General features: G+C 40.7%; 1 protein-coding gene across 2 annotated transcripts in view; it reads left to right on the plus strand.

Moving 5' to 3' along the window:
• The window catches only part of dnah9 (dynein, axonemal, heavy chain 9), a 507,475-nt gene that overhangs the window by 170,017 nt on the left and 321,831 nt on the right, over nucleotides 1–15,627 (plus strand). For both annotated transcript variants that reach the window (XM_072558306.1, XM_072558307.1), the window contains exons 32-36: nucleotides 1,774–1,984; nucleotides 2,437–2,564; nucleotides 5,177–5,285; nucleotides 7,334–7,481; nucleotides 8,172–8,346. In XM_072558306.1, coding sequence (XP_072414407.1) covers nucleotides 1,774–1,984; nucleotides 2,437–2,564; nucleotides 5,177–5,285; nucleotides 7,334–7,481; nucleotides 8,172–8,346 — 771 coding nt within the window. The remainder of the gene's footprint in view (nucleotides 1–1,773; nucleotides 1,985–2,436; nucleotides 2,565–5,176; nucleotides 5,286–7,333; nucleotides 7,482–8,171; nucleotides 8,347–15,627) is intronic.

Raw genomic sequence — 15,627 nt, forward strand, 5'->3', positions numbered from 1 at the left:
CTTTACAGAGGCAACGATGAAAGCCTTCACCAGTCACTCTTGAATAAAATGTCTCACGTTCAAGTGCTATACATTGTTTGCTTTAATTTCAGTAGTACTCTATCTGCTGAATCCTTGTGGATTTTGGTTCTAATCCCACTCGAGAACTTGAACACACAATATTACAGCACCTTACTACTCAACTGTTGCATTATTTGAAGTGTTTTAGGACAAGTCTTTAAATTGGGACACGACCCTCCAGTTCCAGCAGTGCAAGTGGATGGTCAAGATCCCATGGTGCCATTTAGATGGGGAGTGTGATGTTTTCCTGGGAAGCATTCATCTCCAAGTTACTATCACCACAAAATATAACTGGACATTCATCTGATTTGCTGATTGTGGGTCATTGCATTCATAGCCCTTTAGCCCATAGAAACAGTATGTAGTCCAGAAAATATATAATTTGTTGAGAAGTGCCATCAGACATTCTGTGAAGATGACAAGGTATTTCTTGTATGCTAGTTTGTGTTTACTGAAATTCAACTGATTGCTCGTGTGCATCTCTTGTGATGCAAGTCACACAGCTCTTTATAGAAACTCAACTAGTATGAAAGATTTCTGGTATTGATTTTAAACTTTCTGGCGATAATGTGCTTGATTTACACTTATCTTTGAATTGATGTGCACAAAATGGCATTTTTCATTCAGGCAGAAGTGCCAGTATGGCTACATTTTAAATTATGGTCAGCTGCTTCTGTATTTCACATTGGGTTCTTGCCTTCATGATTAGTTTAAAATAATCAGTCAGATGTGAATAAAAGCATACACTCATACCAGATATCTGGCCAGCTACACAAACTCAGAATAAGGGACCATTCATTCTCATGCCCTGTTGGGGTCTTCCTATGAGTCAATTGACTGCTGCTGTCTAACAGAAGTGACAGGACTGTAAAACTAATCAGGATGTGATTATTCATTATATAAGTGCAAGATTTGGAATGTAATATGGAAATTGTAAGGTTATCCACTTTGCTTGGAGAAATAAATGTGCAGAATATTTTTAAATAATAAGAGATTGGAAAGTGTCGATGTACAAAGGGACTTTGGTGTCCTTGTTGCAGGTGCAGCAAAGGGAATGAACTGTTAGCCCTTATTGAATGAGGGTTTGAGTACAAGTCTATTGAAGTCCTTTTTTATTTGTATGATTGGTTAGACCCCACCTGGAGTACTGTGTGCACTTTTAGTTTCCTAATCTCAGGAAAAGTATTATTGCCATAGAGGGAGGGCAACAAAAGTTTATCAGACTTATTCCCCGGATGGTAGGAGCACCCTGTGAAGAGAAATTGGGCAAACTGGGCCTGTAAGCTCCAGAAGTTTGAAGAATGACAGGTGCTTGTACCTGCAAAGCTCTTAAAGGGATAGACAGCGTTTATACAGGTCAGATGTTTCCCCTTGTGGAGAATCTGGAATCAAGGAACACAATTTATAAGTAAGAGGTTGCTAGTTAGGTTCAAGATGAGAAATTATTGTACTCAGAACATTGTGAAGCTTTGAAATTCTCTACCACAGAGTACTATGGAGGCTCAGTCTTTGAGTATGCTTAAGGTAAAGAGCGATAGATTTCTCACTACCAATGGCCTACAGAGTTATGTGGATGGGATGAGTAAAAGGCATTGAAGTGTTCAATCAGCCACGATCATACTGAATTGCAGAATGGGTTTGATGGGCTGACTGGACTATTACTGTTGTTCTGTTTTTCAATTTGGCTCTGAATTGCTTTTCCTATTATTACAGGTTGTCCAGTTAGAAGAGATGCTCGAAGTGAGACACTCTGTCTTTGTTGTGGGCAATGCTGGAACAGGCAAGTCACAGGTCATGAAATCCTTATATAAGACTTACCAGAATATGAAACGCCGACCAGTCTGGGCTGATCTTAATCCTAAGGCTGTTACTAATGATGAACTCTTTGGAATCATCAACCCAGCAACCAGAGAGTGGAAGGATGGTATGTAATGATTACAGAAAACAGATTGCGGAGTGGGATAAGTTAGAATTAATTCACTGCCAGTTTGATTTGTTGAGTGACTATACAGCAAGCCTTTGGACAGCTCAATATTTAAAGTTCTTGTATTCTAGGCAAGACTCTATTTGACAGGTTGATTGTGTTGCTCATGACTTTAATTGATCCACTTGCATACCTTAAGTGTTATATCTGGTCATGGCATGTAACAGAATACACAGTTACTTAGACAAGTTATTTGGAGAGCTGCTGTCATTTGTAGCCATAATCCACAACATTGCTTATTACTATTTTCATTTGAAGAGAAGAACATGAATATTAATATTGCTGAATGGAGCAAGAGGATTCAAGTTCAGAGGTTCTTGATGTTATCTAAGACCTCGCTCTGCATTCTGTGTGTCAAACAAGGACAGCCTGTTTGTGTGTTCATTCCTTAGGGCTCTTCTCATGTATCATGCGTGATCTGGCAAACGTAACTCATGATGGTCCGAAATGGATTGTGCTCGATGGTGACATTGATCCTATGTGGATTGAATCTCTTAACACTGTCATGGATGATAATAAGGTAAATGGACAGAACCAGTGCTAACTAAAGATGAGAAGAAGGAACAATGCACTTCTCCTATCCTGCTAAGATTCTGCTTTATTAAAATAGCTGTCATGTCATGAATCTAATCTTCAACCTTATTTCAGAGGATTCCTATAATAACATACATGCTAAGTCATAAAAATCTTTCCCCAGGATGTTATTTTCATGTAATAACATCAACAAATGTTGAGCGCTATGGATCAAGGAAACTTTAATAAAAAACGATTCACATCCCTAATCAGAGTCACCATTATGCAAAGAATTGCACAGTTCTGGGAATGTCAAGATACCAAAAGTTAGTACCTTGATGTTTGGCCGAATGCTTCCAGTACCTGAGTTGCCATGTTAAAAATTGTAATCGATAAGGCATCTGTCAGAATCACTTTCAAGTACATCTTTCCATTTCAGTGTGAATATGTTGTTCTACAGATTTCAGCGTTGAAACAAGCTTGGTTTCAACCATATCCTCGACTCTTCTTCGGGAAGAAACTTGCAAAAATGTATCACCCCATTAACAATCCACATATTTTAATTTATTAACCCATACATTTTCCAAATGACTATTAATTATGCTTTCATTTTACCAACCACTACTATTGCTCTTGGGCTGATGAGACTGAAGTTCTATCTTTTTCTCTCTGTCTATTTTTCAACAGGGATGTAAAATTTGGAATCCTGCAGTCCTCTGTCATTTCCTCTGTAGGGAAGATTGGAAAATTAAAACATGTTATCTCTACCCTTAAGTGCCTCAACAAGTTAGGATTCAGATGGAGTGACTTTTCTGTTTTGGACCTTTTAAGTATACATTTTGAAGTACCACTTCTTTATCTGTTTTTAGCCTGTTCACTCTTACTATTACCTCCTCTTCTGTTGCATTGGCATTGAAAACAGATGCAAAATACTAATTTAGTGTCTTGACAATGCGAACTGCAACCATAAGAATCTTTCCTTTTGGTTCCTCATAAGCCCTATTCTTCTTATAATTTCTGTTATACCATAGACAAAATAACTTTGGGTTGCCCTTTGTATTACCTGCTAGTCTATTCTCTTTGCCCTTCCATATCTCCTATCTCAGCTGTCAAAATGTCAAGGAAACATAACTACCCTGTTTAATTCCCACCAGCAGCATACAGATGTCTCTATTTGTAATTCTATTAACTCATTTGGCTGTCACTTCATGTCATGGTGTACAATGGGATCATTTGATCTTGGGATCAGTTTCTTTTTGAGCACGTTGGTTTGGCCACTTTTGGAATACTGCGTTCAGTTCTGGTCCCCTGCCAAAGGAAAGATATTGTGAAACTTGAAACACTTCAGAAAAGATTCATAAGGATGTTACCAGGATTGGAGGGTTTGAGTGATAGAGAGAAGCTGAATAGGCTGGGGCTGTTTTCTCTGGCACGTCGGGGCTGAGGGGTGACCTTATAGAAGTTTATAAAATCATGAGGAGCATGGATAGGGTGAATAGTCAAGGTGTTTTCCCTATTGTAGAGTAGTCCAAAACTAGACGGCATAGGTTTAGGGTGAGAGGGGAAAGATATAAAAGCATCCTAAGGGGTAACTTTTTCACACAGAGGGAGGTGCTTGTATGGAATGAGCTGTCAGAGAAAGTGATGGAATTAGAACATTTAAAAGGCATCTGGATGGGTACATGAATAAGAAGAGTCGGGAGGGATCTGGGCTAAGTGCTGGCAAATGGGATTAGATTAATTTAGTGTACCTGGTCAGCATGTATGAGTTGGACCGAATGGTCCATTTCCATGCTGTACATGTTTATAGCTGTCTGACCGGTTTGATTACCAAGGTTGAGTAATTCCATCTCCTAAAGATATCCTGCTACTGCCCACGTGCCCTCTAAAAGCTGCAAAATTTGCAATCAGGATTTTAACACCTCCAGCTTTGATCTCCAAAACCCAAGACTTCCCTACACTTATGGTCTGCAAATGGGTGTTCATTGAGAAGGATATATCCTGTTGTCATCTGAAAGTCCTAAAATCTTACCAAACCCGTGCTTGGCACGTGCTACAGGATGATTGCACACCCTGGAAATGGTGTCAGGAACCTTACTCTTAGCTTCTGATCCCTTCACATCTTGCTCCAGGCTAAAATCCCATCTGATTCACTCTTGTCTTGCAGGGAAGGAAATCTGCCATCCTTACCCACTCTGCTCAACATGTGACTCCAAACCCACAGCAATATAGTTGACTCTTAACTGCATGCTGAGCTGATCTAGTAAGCCACTCAGTTCAAGTGCAATTAGAGATAGCAAGCAAGTGTTGGATTTGTCAGCAACAACACCAGCAATAAGCAAAAATAATCAGTGTGCATGATCCTGCTTTTTTTTCCTCACACTAGCTTAATTCTTATATCATCCATAAGTGGCCACCTTTGTGCTTTAGAAGTACTTCTCTGAGTACCTCTTTTGGCCATATCCCACTTTACATTCTTCTGCACCGTTTATTCACATTTGAGTTGGTTCTCAGTCCATTAAAGAAAAGCTTGTCCTTAGATAGGAGTCTTTCAGTCGACACAGACTGGAGAAATAAAACACCATCTTTCTTACCGGTTTGGCTATCTTTTTATTCTAGGTTTTGACATTGGCCAGTAATGAACGGATCCCTCTCAATCCAACCATGAGACTTCTGTTTGAAATTAGTCACCTACGAACTGCAACCCCAGCCACTGTTTCGAGAGCAGGTTTGTATATAACTAGAACTTAATTAAGGTAAAAATCCAATCTGTGAGAATTGGGTTCAGTCTTGCAGAATTTATTTGTCTGTAAATGCTCCTCTCAGGGAGGGCGTGAATTAGTTCAGTTGCTGCTTGATAACTACATCCTGTTCAGATGCAGGTCGGGCCATTACTTGCTCCTTATTATGGTGCAATCTGATCAAGTTCTATCTTTCACCAACTTGAGAAACAATCATTAAAAATAGTTGCTATTGCTCTTGGAAGGTGTAACTCATGGTATCAACTTGTTTCTTTATTAAGAAAACAAATGTCCATGTGATGTGGCCTTCAACACTAATGTCAGTATTTGTGGCTCATCCCAGACAGCCTTTGAGGGCAGTTCTGAGTCAGCCACATTGCTGGGTCAGACGTGGGCCAGACCGGGTAAATATGACAGAAATTCTTCCATAAGGGATATGATATTTATGAGAAGGTTGAGTTATATTATTGAGGTTAGGTTTCAATTCCAGATTTTTAAATTAATCTAATTCCATCAGCTGCTGTGATGGGTTTTCAATTCATGGGTTTAGAACATTAACGTGGACCTCTACATTGAGTCCAATTACATTACCACTTCAGCTGCCATTGTTCCCAGTAGTTTAAAGGTTGAGGAAAAAAGTATACACATACATGTTCAAACCCAAGGACTCCAAGTCAAACAGTGATCGTTCTTACTCATGGGCTTTGAAGAGGGAAATAACAGTAACACCAAGTGTTAGATATGTGGTTAAATATGCTTGCTATTTTAATTGTGCTCCTTTGGCCTGTGTTGTGTTTAAGTGATCCTAAATTACAGCTTTTCTAATACTGATTCTCTAAAACTGAAAGGATTTACATTCCTTGTGTTTGAATTCATAATGTTAAGTCTTGGAGATAAGTAGATAATGTGAATTAGAATATGTGTTTTGGAAAAAGTTGATCATTGCTCCCAATGAGTGCTATGCAAGCCTCACAATGAAGCAAGATTTCTTAGGAGCGTAACAGCAAGAAATAGTGTGGTATCTTTGTTAGTTGTGCTTGTTCTATCTTTTCTTTTGCCCCCGGTTCTCTGCCTTTTCTCAATTGAACTTAGTATTCCTTCTTTGCCACAAAGAGACAGACAGAAACCTTCCAGAAATGCAAAATACGATTGGTATGCGAAGTCTGAAATAAAAGCAGAAAATTCTGCAACTACTCAGCACGTGAGGTAGCACCTTAGTAGAGAGAGATTTAAGAACAGGAGTAGGCCATTGAGCCCCTTGAGCCTTTCTATCATTCAATGAGATCATGGCAGATCTGTGGGAGCGAATTAATTTTTCAGGTTAATGAGCTCTCATCTAATGGTAAAGATCAGGGACCTGACCTCTGCTCCCTTTCTCCAGAAACATTTGGTCTGTACATTGTGTAGTTATCCATAAAAACTTGCCCATCCATCAAGCAATGAGATTGCAAATTGTTGTCTGAGCAGCTTAATGGCTTAAACCGATTTGGATAGCACATCCTGTTTTTTGTAGGAAGAAGGAATTGTATCAGAATGAACGTTTAAAATAGCCATTTGGCTTGTTCGAAAGAAGTGATGTAATGACCAACCTAACCCACTAGAGGGTAATCATAAACTCCTCTGTGCAAGTAAGTGTTGGTATGATACCCAAAGGACTCAAACAGGATCAAAACATCACAAAGATGGTGCATAGCTTGTTTGAAATCACCATGTACAAAGGATTTGGTTGCATGTGGCTGGAAAGATAGCTGTTAGACAGACACTTAGTGTCTCATGTTTCTCCTCTATCACTTTTCCCAGTTCCACTCATGTTGTATTACCATAGCAACAATTTTCAGAAAAGTGGCAGGTGACACTGTATGCTATCGGAGTGGATAATTTAAAACTAAGGCATTGCAATATATATGAACAGATGCGGATACCAGATACCATGCCCTGTGCTAGCTGGTTTTGCCCATTTTATGGTCTACTTTCCCAACTGTCAAATTGTACATCAGAAAATAAGGAATAAGCAAGTTCTTATATCTTATTTCAGGGATCTTGTACATTAATCCTGCTGATCTCGGCTGGAACCCCCCAGTTAGCAGTTGGATTGACAAACGAGAGGTCCAGTCCGAGAAAGCGAACCTGACTATCTTATTTGAGAAATACCTGCCTTTGTGCCTGGATACTCTTCGGACAAGGTAAGGGAGAATAAAGGTCGAGAGGTGAAGTAGGAGCTGTACTGAACTGAGAAACGGGAAAGCTGAAACTGAACATTTTACAACATGAGCATCAGAAGAGTATTTGACTTAGCTGTGCAATTGTTGCACTGTTTAAAGTGGTATGGCATGTTTGAATGCTTTCCATAGTAATTAATATTCCCATGCTTTTTGCAAAAAAGCATTACAGAATGGAGAGCGAACAAGAGATTGGTTGATGCACTACCTGAAGTCACAAACAACTGAACTAAAATTTGGAATGGTTTGAACAGAGTGAAAACCATTCTGAACATGCTACTTCAAATGTAGCAGTCACATAGTGATCTTAGTACCTAAAATGGTGCTGTAAGTTGGTGACTTATAAATTTTTCACTGTACCCACTTGAGTACATGTGACAATAAAGCTTGTTCATTCATTCATTCAATTCAAGTTAATTCAAGATTCTAACAATATTCTCATATTAAGAGAAATGGTTAAGTTTATTTGGTGCAGTGTTGAACTGACCTCAATGTCCTTCAAGCTCACAGCACTTAAGTATTTGCCCTTTCAAAACAACAGTTCAACAGGAGAACAGAAATCTTATGTTACTTTTTAGTTAGTTCTCTGGGGCTTAGTTATCTCTCACACAGGAAAGGATTTCTCTTCTTATTCTCTTGATCTGGTTTCCACAGATTTAAGAAGATCATCCCAGTCCCAGAGCAGAGTATGGTTCAGATGCTTTGCTACTTATTAGAGTGCTTGTTGACAAAGGAAAACACTCCACCAGACTGCCATAAGGATCTGTATGAGCTCTATTTCATTTTTGCCGCTATCTGGGCCTTTGGTGGTGCAATGTTTCAGGACCAGGTGAGAACATGATTCTGATTTGGAAAGTCAGATTATTTATGGTACCTAATGAATGTTTGTGCCATGAAGATAATGGAAGCAGTAATGAAATGGCAGCTGTCTGAAATATCTCTGCTGGTTTACAAGCGATTTTCTGGTCCTTTATTTTGTATCCTTAGTTTATCTTTAAGTCACTTTCCCCTGTTTTGAAAAGATAAAGGAATAGTCCGTGACAAAAAAAAAGGTAGAAATGAATTAACTCCAGAATGGATTTGTAGCCTTTTACCAAATCTAATGGAACTGTACCTCAGTCCATGAGCTTGCCTTTCCTTTGAATGTGGATTTTATGATTGTGTTGATGAAAAGTGAAACGGTAGGAGATATCGTTTATGGAGTTCAGTGAAAGCACTTTGAGGCTTTGTGGAAGGTCTGCTTAAAATAAGTCCAGGGACTAGTATCAAATAACAGCTCCAATAGCCCAGCTCTATAAGCTGGGTACTCTTCAGCAGTGATATCAGGACCAGTTGGTTTTTTTTTACAAAATTCTTTATGGACATACTTTCTTGTCGCTTTTCAAATCCAAATGGAGCTAACTATATGCAAGGAAGGATTTTGTCTCCATCTCCCTCTCGTGCTAAAGTTTACCCAGAAGCTGATGAGGTTTGTGCCCCTCAAAGATAAATAACAATTCATAGAACATAGAACAGTACAGCCCAATACAGGCCCTTCAGCCCACAAAGTTGTGCCGAGGATTATTCCTAATCTAAAATCAAATAAGCTAACCTACACACACCCCAATTCACTACTATCCATGTGCATGTCCAGCAGTTGCTTATATGTCCCTAATGACTCTGCTTCCACCACCACCGCTGGCAACGAATTCCATGCATTCACAACTCTGCGTAAAGAACCTTCCTCTGACATCTCCTCCATACCTTCCTCCGACATCTCCTCTATACCTTCCTCCCAATATCTTAAAACTATACCCCTCATGCCAGTCAATCGTGCCCTGGGGAAAAGTCTCTGGCTATTGACTCTATCCATTCCTCCCATTATCATGTATACCTCGATCAGGTCACCTCTCTTCCTCCTTCTCTCCAGAGAGAAAAGTCCGAGCTTAGTCAACCTCTCTTTGTAAGACAAGCCCTCCAGTCCAGGCAGCATCCTGGTAAACCTTCTTTGCACCCTCTCCAAAGCCTCCGTATCTTTCTTATCGTAAGGCGACCGGAACTGGATACAATATTCCAAGTGTAGTCTCACCAGGGACTTGTACAGCTGCAGCAAAACCTTGCAGCTCTTAAACTTGATCCCCCTGTTAATGAAAGCCAAAATACCATGTTTTCTTAACAACTCTATCCACAGGGCTGGCAACTTTGTGGGATCTATGCACTTGAACACCAAGATCCCTCTGTTCCTCCACACTGCCAAGAAACATGTCTTTAATCCTATATTCAGCATGTAAGTTCGACCTTCCAAAATGCATCACTTCACATTTATCCAGTTTGAACTCCATCTGCCATTTATCAGCCCAGCTCTGCATCCTGTCTATGTCGCACTGCAGCCTGCAGTAGCCCTCGATACTATTAACGGCATCTCCAACCTTTGTGTTGTCGGCACATTTACTAACCCACCCCTCAACCTCCTTATCCAAGTAATTTATAAAAACTACAAAGCACAGAGGTCCAAGAACAGAGCCCTGCAGGACCCCACTCACCACTGACCTCCAGGCAGAATACTTTCCATCTACAACCACTCTCTGCCTTCTGTCAGCCAACCAATTCTGAATCCAGAGAGCCAAATCTCTCTGTATCCCATACTTTCTGACTTTATGAATGAGCCTACCATGGGGAACCTTATCAAGTGCCTTGCTGAAGTCCATAAACACCACATCCACTGCTCAACCTTCATCAGCCTGTCTTGTCACCTCCTCAAAGAACTCAAAAACATTTGTGAGGCATGACCTGCCCCTCACAAAGCCATGCTGACTGCCTTTAATCGCTCAATGCTTTTCCAAATAGTCATAAATCCTATCCCTCAGAATCTTTCCAAAACCTTGCTGACCACAGATGTAAGACTGACTGGTCTGTAATTGCCGGGGATTTCCCTATTCCCCTTCTTGAAAAGCGGAACAACATTTGCCTCCTTCCAATCCTCCGCTACGACTCTCATGGAGAGTGAAGAAGCAAAGATCTTCGCCAGCAGCTTAGCAACCTCCTTTCTCGCTTCCTGGAGCAATTTAGGATAAATCTGGTCTGACCCTGGGGATTTATCAATCTTAATGTTTGCCAAAATTTCTAACACATCAACTTCATCAATCTTGATCTGTTTCCCAGCTCCTCAGAGTTCTCATTCACAACAAGTTCCCTTTCCTTAGTGAAAACTGAAGCAAAAAACTCATTTAGGACTTCCCCTATCTGCTCAGATTCCATGCACAAGTTCCCTATGTTATCCCTGATCTGGCCCTACCTTATCCCTGATCATTCTGTTATTCCTCACGGATGGGTAAAATGCCTTTGGGTTCTCCCTAATTCTTCCTGTCGAGCCTTTATCATGCCCCCTCCTGGCTCTCCTCAGTCCATTTCTGAGCTCCTTTCTAGTAAACCTGTCATCCTCTATATAAGTACAGGAGTACGCCATTCAGCCCCTCATTCCTGTTCCACCATTCAGTGAGGTCATGGTTGATTTGTGGCCTAACACCATACCTTTGGCCTATATCCTTTAATACTTTTGCCTAACAAAAATGAATCTGTTTCAGATTTAAAATTAACAACTGATTTAGCATTAACTGTCAAATTTGGATGAGAGTTCCAAACATCTCCCACCTTTTGGGTGCAGAAGTGTTTCCTAAGAACTCTCTAGAACAGTCTGGTTTCAGACTACACTGCACAGTTCTAGAATTTCCATACAGTAGAATTAGTTTATCTATCTATCCTGTCTTTACCTGTTAATGTCTTGAAGACTTTGATCAGATCATCCCTCAACTTCCTCAATTCTGGTGAAAACAGGCCTATTTTGCCTCATCAATCCTCATAGCTTAACCTCTGAAGTCCAGCTATCATTTTTATACCTTGCTGAACTGTCTCTAAGTATACTGGCATTACTGAGTAATAATGGCTGAGAGACCATGCCTTTGCCCAACAAGCTGGTGCCAGTGTAAGTACTCCACAAGGACAACCTCAGACTGGGCTGGCATGCTTATGGTATTGTGGCCTCCTCAGCTGGTGCTGGGCATAGAACATCCCATTTCTGTACCGTGTCTTCAAAGCAGGTGCCAGTTTTATGTTCTGTGTGATATCTGTATGTCCCTGCAAAGGATAGAACCTCTGCTGGCCAGTTCCGGCCCAACAGTGATGGTCTGTGCACAGCAGCCTTCCAAAGTTTGCACTGGTGCCCGGCATGTCGATAAATTCTGGGATATCCTGGCTGTGCCAGGTTGTTCTGTATATGGTGAGTTAGAATGGGGCAAGAACCAAGTGAGAAGGGCACTGTATGGGTAATTGATGAGGTTTGGTAAGATGCAACAAGAAACCTTGCTGGGCCTTGTGAAGAGAGAAACCCTCCATGAAACGCGATGAAACTGACACTTAGCCAAATACATATAATGTTCAGCCTCCTGTGGCTGCAACAACCAAAAGATTGGAATTTGGAAGTAATTTGCTCCCTGTCTCCCCAACCAATGCCTATGTACCATCTGCAAGGCACAAATCTGGATTAGTGTAGTTCCAACACCCAAGAAGCTTGATACTAGCCAGGGCAAAGCAGCCTCTTTAATTAGCAGCTCCATCCACCACTTTAAACTTTCACTGCCTTCACCCCCAACGCACAGTGGCAGCGGTGAGCTCTATCTACAAGACTCATTGCAGTGACTCACTAACGTTTCTCCAGTAACACTTTCCAAACCTGCTGTCTCTGCTGCTTAGAAAGACAAGGGCAGCAAATACATGGGAACGCCAGAATGTACAAGTTCCCCTATAAGCCTCTCACTATCCTGACATACACTATTCATTCACTGTTGCTGGATCAAAATTCCAAAGCCTTTTCCTAACACAGGGTGTATATACAGCAGAAGGAGTGAAGCAGCTCATCACCGCCTTTTCCAGTACAATTAAGAATGGGCAATAAATGCTGACATAGCCAGTGAGACATGTCCCATGAACAAATAAATGTTTATCTATATTTAACAAGGCCTATAATAACAAAATTACACCCAGGCTGCAAGCCCTGGAAGTGGGATATTCTATTCATTGTGAATTTTGAAGTCATGGAGCCACTGGTTTGAACCTATTATATGTTGAAGCGAAGTAGGTTCCCTTTCTTGTAAGTAGAGAGTATGTCACAATGCCAGAACCTTCTGAAAGCTCTGTTGGTGATAGAGTGGGTATTTACCCAATTCCAATATGTTGGACAATATCATTTCAACCTCTGACTTGTCAGCATTCATCATATTGAAACAACTGTTGAAACAGACTGTCTGCCAAATGAAAAAGTGTAGTCAGGTTTTCACACAATCAGCATCTGACTGTGAGGTACCCAGGGGCCAGCACATATATTCCCCACCACCCTCAATGTTCAGATCAAACTTTATTGAGTACGTGACTTCTGTATTAAACCGTTCAATGAAAAATACCCAACTCCAGGTATTCTTTGGAAAGGTGACCCTTACTAACATATACAAATTGGCTATTGTTTGATCCTTTGAAGTGTTAATGTCATGTCTTGTTGTATAATCTGACTGACCATGCTGTAACTAACAAAGCTTATCAGAATTTCTACTTCCCACCAATATAAAAGCAGAGATGTACTACTAAGACTTTATAAAGCTCTGGTTAGGCCCCATTTGGAGTACTGTGTCCAGTTTTGGTCCCCACACCTCAGGAAGGACATACTGGCACTGGAACGTGTCCAGCGGAGATTCACAAGGATGATCCCTGGAATGACAGGTCTAGCATATGAGGAACGGCTGAGGATACTGGGATTGTATTCGTTGGAGTTTAGAAGATTAAAGGGAGACTTAATAGAGACGTACAAAATAATACATGGCTTGGAAAAGGTGGATGCTAGGAAATTATTTCCGTTAGGTGAGGAGACTAGGACCCGTGGACACAGCCTTAGAATTAGAGGGGGTCATTTCAGAACAGAAATGCGGAGACATTTCTTCAGCCAGAGAGTGGTGGGCCTGTGGAATTCATTGCCATGGAGTGCAGTGGAAGCCGGGATGCTAAATGTCTTCAAGGCTGAGATTGATAGATTCTTGTTGTCTAGAGGAATTAAGGGCTACGGGGAGAACGCTGGTAAGTGGAGCTGAAATGCACATCAGCCATGATTGAATGGCGGAGTGGACTCGATGGGCCGAATGGCCTTACTTCCACTCCTATGTCTTATGGTCTTATGGTCTTAAATGCCTATGGACGAATAGTGCCTGTCGTTCCTCTTTCTCACCTCCTCTCTTTCCCCTCTCAGGCAATAATCCTTTGCCACTTCTTTGAGAAATCAGGGATTGTCTAATACATCTGGCAAGGACTGGGTGACCTGCTAGAGCAAAGAAAGAGTTGTTATTCATTCTTAGAGGAAGACAGAATAACCAACTACGCAGAATCAACATTTTTTACGACATCAACAAAGCATATTATTGCTACAGTGAGGAAAAAATACTAGGCTTGCAGTAAAAACTTAGCATGAAAACAATGACAAACAAAAGCTGTAGAAATATGTTGTGACATCTTCCAAGTGAAAACATCAGTAATTTTTCACCCTGCAGCACAAAGTGTATCATGTTACAAGTAGAAATGTAGCTTCTCTTGTGGAAATGTTGATTCAGAGCACATATCTCACATTGATTTGTTTTGATCATAGTTAGAGTAAAACGATTGATACTAAACAGTGAGGTAAAGTCTGTACAAAAATGAACACAATGTGAAAATGATTTGGAAAATGTTCTTATCCACCCCTGTCTCTGTCAATGTCAAGGCCTCCAGAATTAGAAGCATTACTGTGTTGAACTTAAAGAACCAACCACTATACTAACAGGGAATACTTTTGCTATGTGAACTACATTTCCATTGAGGAAACCTTTTGATTTCATTGGGCTATTCTTCCAACACCCCCAAGCCACCAATCCCCCATTGCCACCTGACATTACTTTAGTCATTGGCTTAGAAATACTAGTTGGTGCATCAAATTGGTGCGAAGAATGGTTTGTGAGCTCAAAGACAGAGACTTCAGATAATTGGCCTCATTTAAGCTTTCGCTGCTGGTGTCTATTGTACATCCCCAGGTTACTGAACAGGAGCACATCGCTATGACCAAAAACCTCACTGACAGTGACTCTCCTTAAAAACAGACCACTTATCCTTTGGGTGAACGCTTGCTCTGGTCAGGGCAGTCTAATATCTGAAAAGTTTCCAAATCATGTGCTAGGCTGTCATTGGTGTATGAAAGAGGCCAATATCTATTTTAAGTAGGCATCTTAAAAATGACCCAATATAAATTTATGTGGATTTTTTTAAAGCATTCATGAAGTGTATGGTGTTGCATCTTGAAACTTGGTGCTTTGTGAACCTGCTTGAAAATAACTGCAACAGAAATCAACCTTTTTCCTCCTAATGTTTCTAGTTTTCTTTTGCTGATTGCTGAGGAGGTAAGACTATAAGAGACAGGAGCAGAATGAGACCATTTGGCCCATTGAGTCAGCTCCACCATTCACTCTCCAGCATGGCTGATAAGTTTCTCAACCCTATTCTCCTGTCTTCTCCCCATAACCCTTGATTCACTTACCAATCAAGAACCTATCTATCTCTGCCTTGAAGACACTTAATGACTTGGCCTCCACAGCCTTCTGTGGCAATGAGTTCCACAGATTAATCACACACAGCTGAAAAAATTCCTCCTCATCTCTGTTCTAAAGGGTCATCTCTTCACTCTGAGATTGTGCCCTTGAGTCCATGTCTGTCATGTTAGTTGAAGCATCTTCTCCATGTAGATTCTACTCAGACCTTTCAGTATTCTGCAAGTTTCAATAAGATCCCCCTCATCCTTTTAAACTCCCATCAGGTAACTGTTCATATTGTTTGGTAACAAGTAACAAGGAATTCAAAAGAAAGAGAAGACTATCTACCTGCCTGTGGAAAGATGCCAGATGCTCAAGAGTAGCCTTAGCTCAATGAGTATTGGTTAAAAACAATTATTGCTACTAGATCTTGTGAAAACCTAATAATCCAGAATCCCAGACTAATGTTCTAGACATTGGTTTGAATCCCACTAGGGCAGATGGGGAAATTTGAATTCAATAAAAACCTAGAATAA

Source organism: Chiloscyllium punctatum, chromosome 39 (genome assembly GCF_047496795.1).
Source record: "Chiloscyllium punctatum isolate Juve2018m chromosome 39, sChiPun1.3, whole genome shotgun sequence".
NCBI classification, from domain to species: domain Eukaryota; kingdom Metazoa; phylum Chordata; class Chondrichthyes; order Orectolobiformes; family Hemiscylliidae; genus Chiloscyllium; species Chiloscyllium punctatum.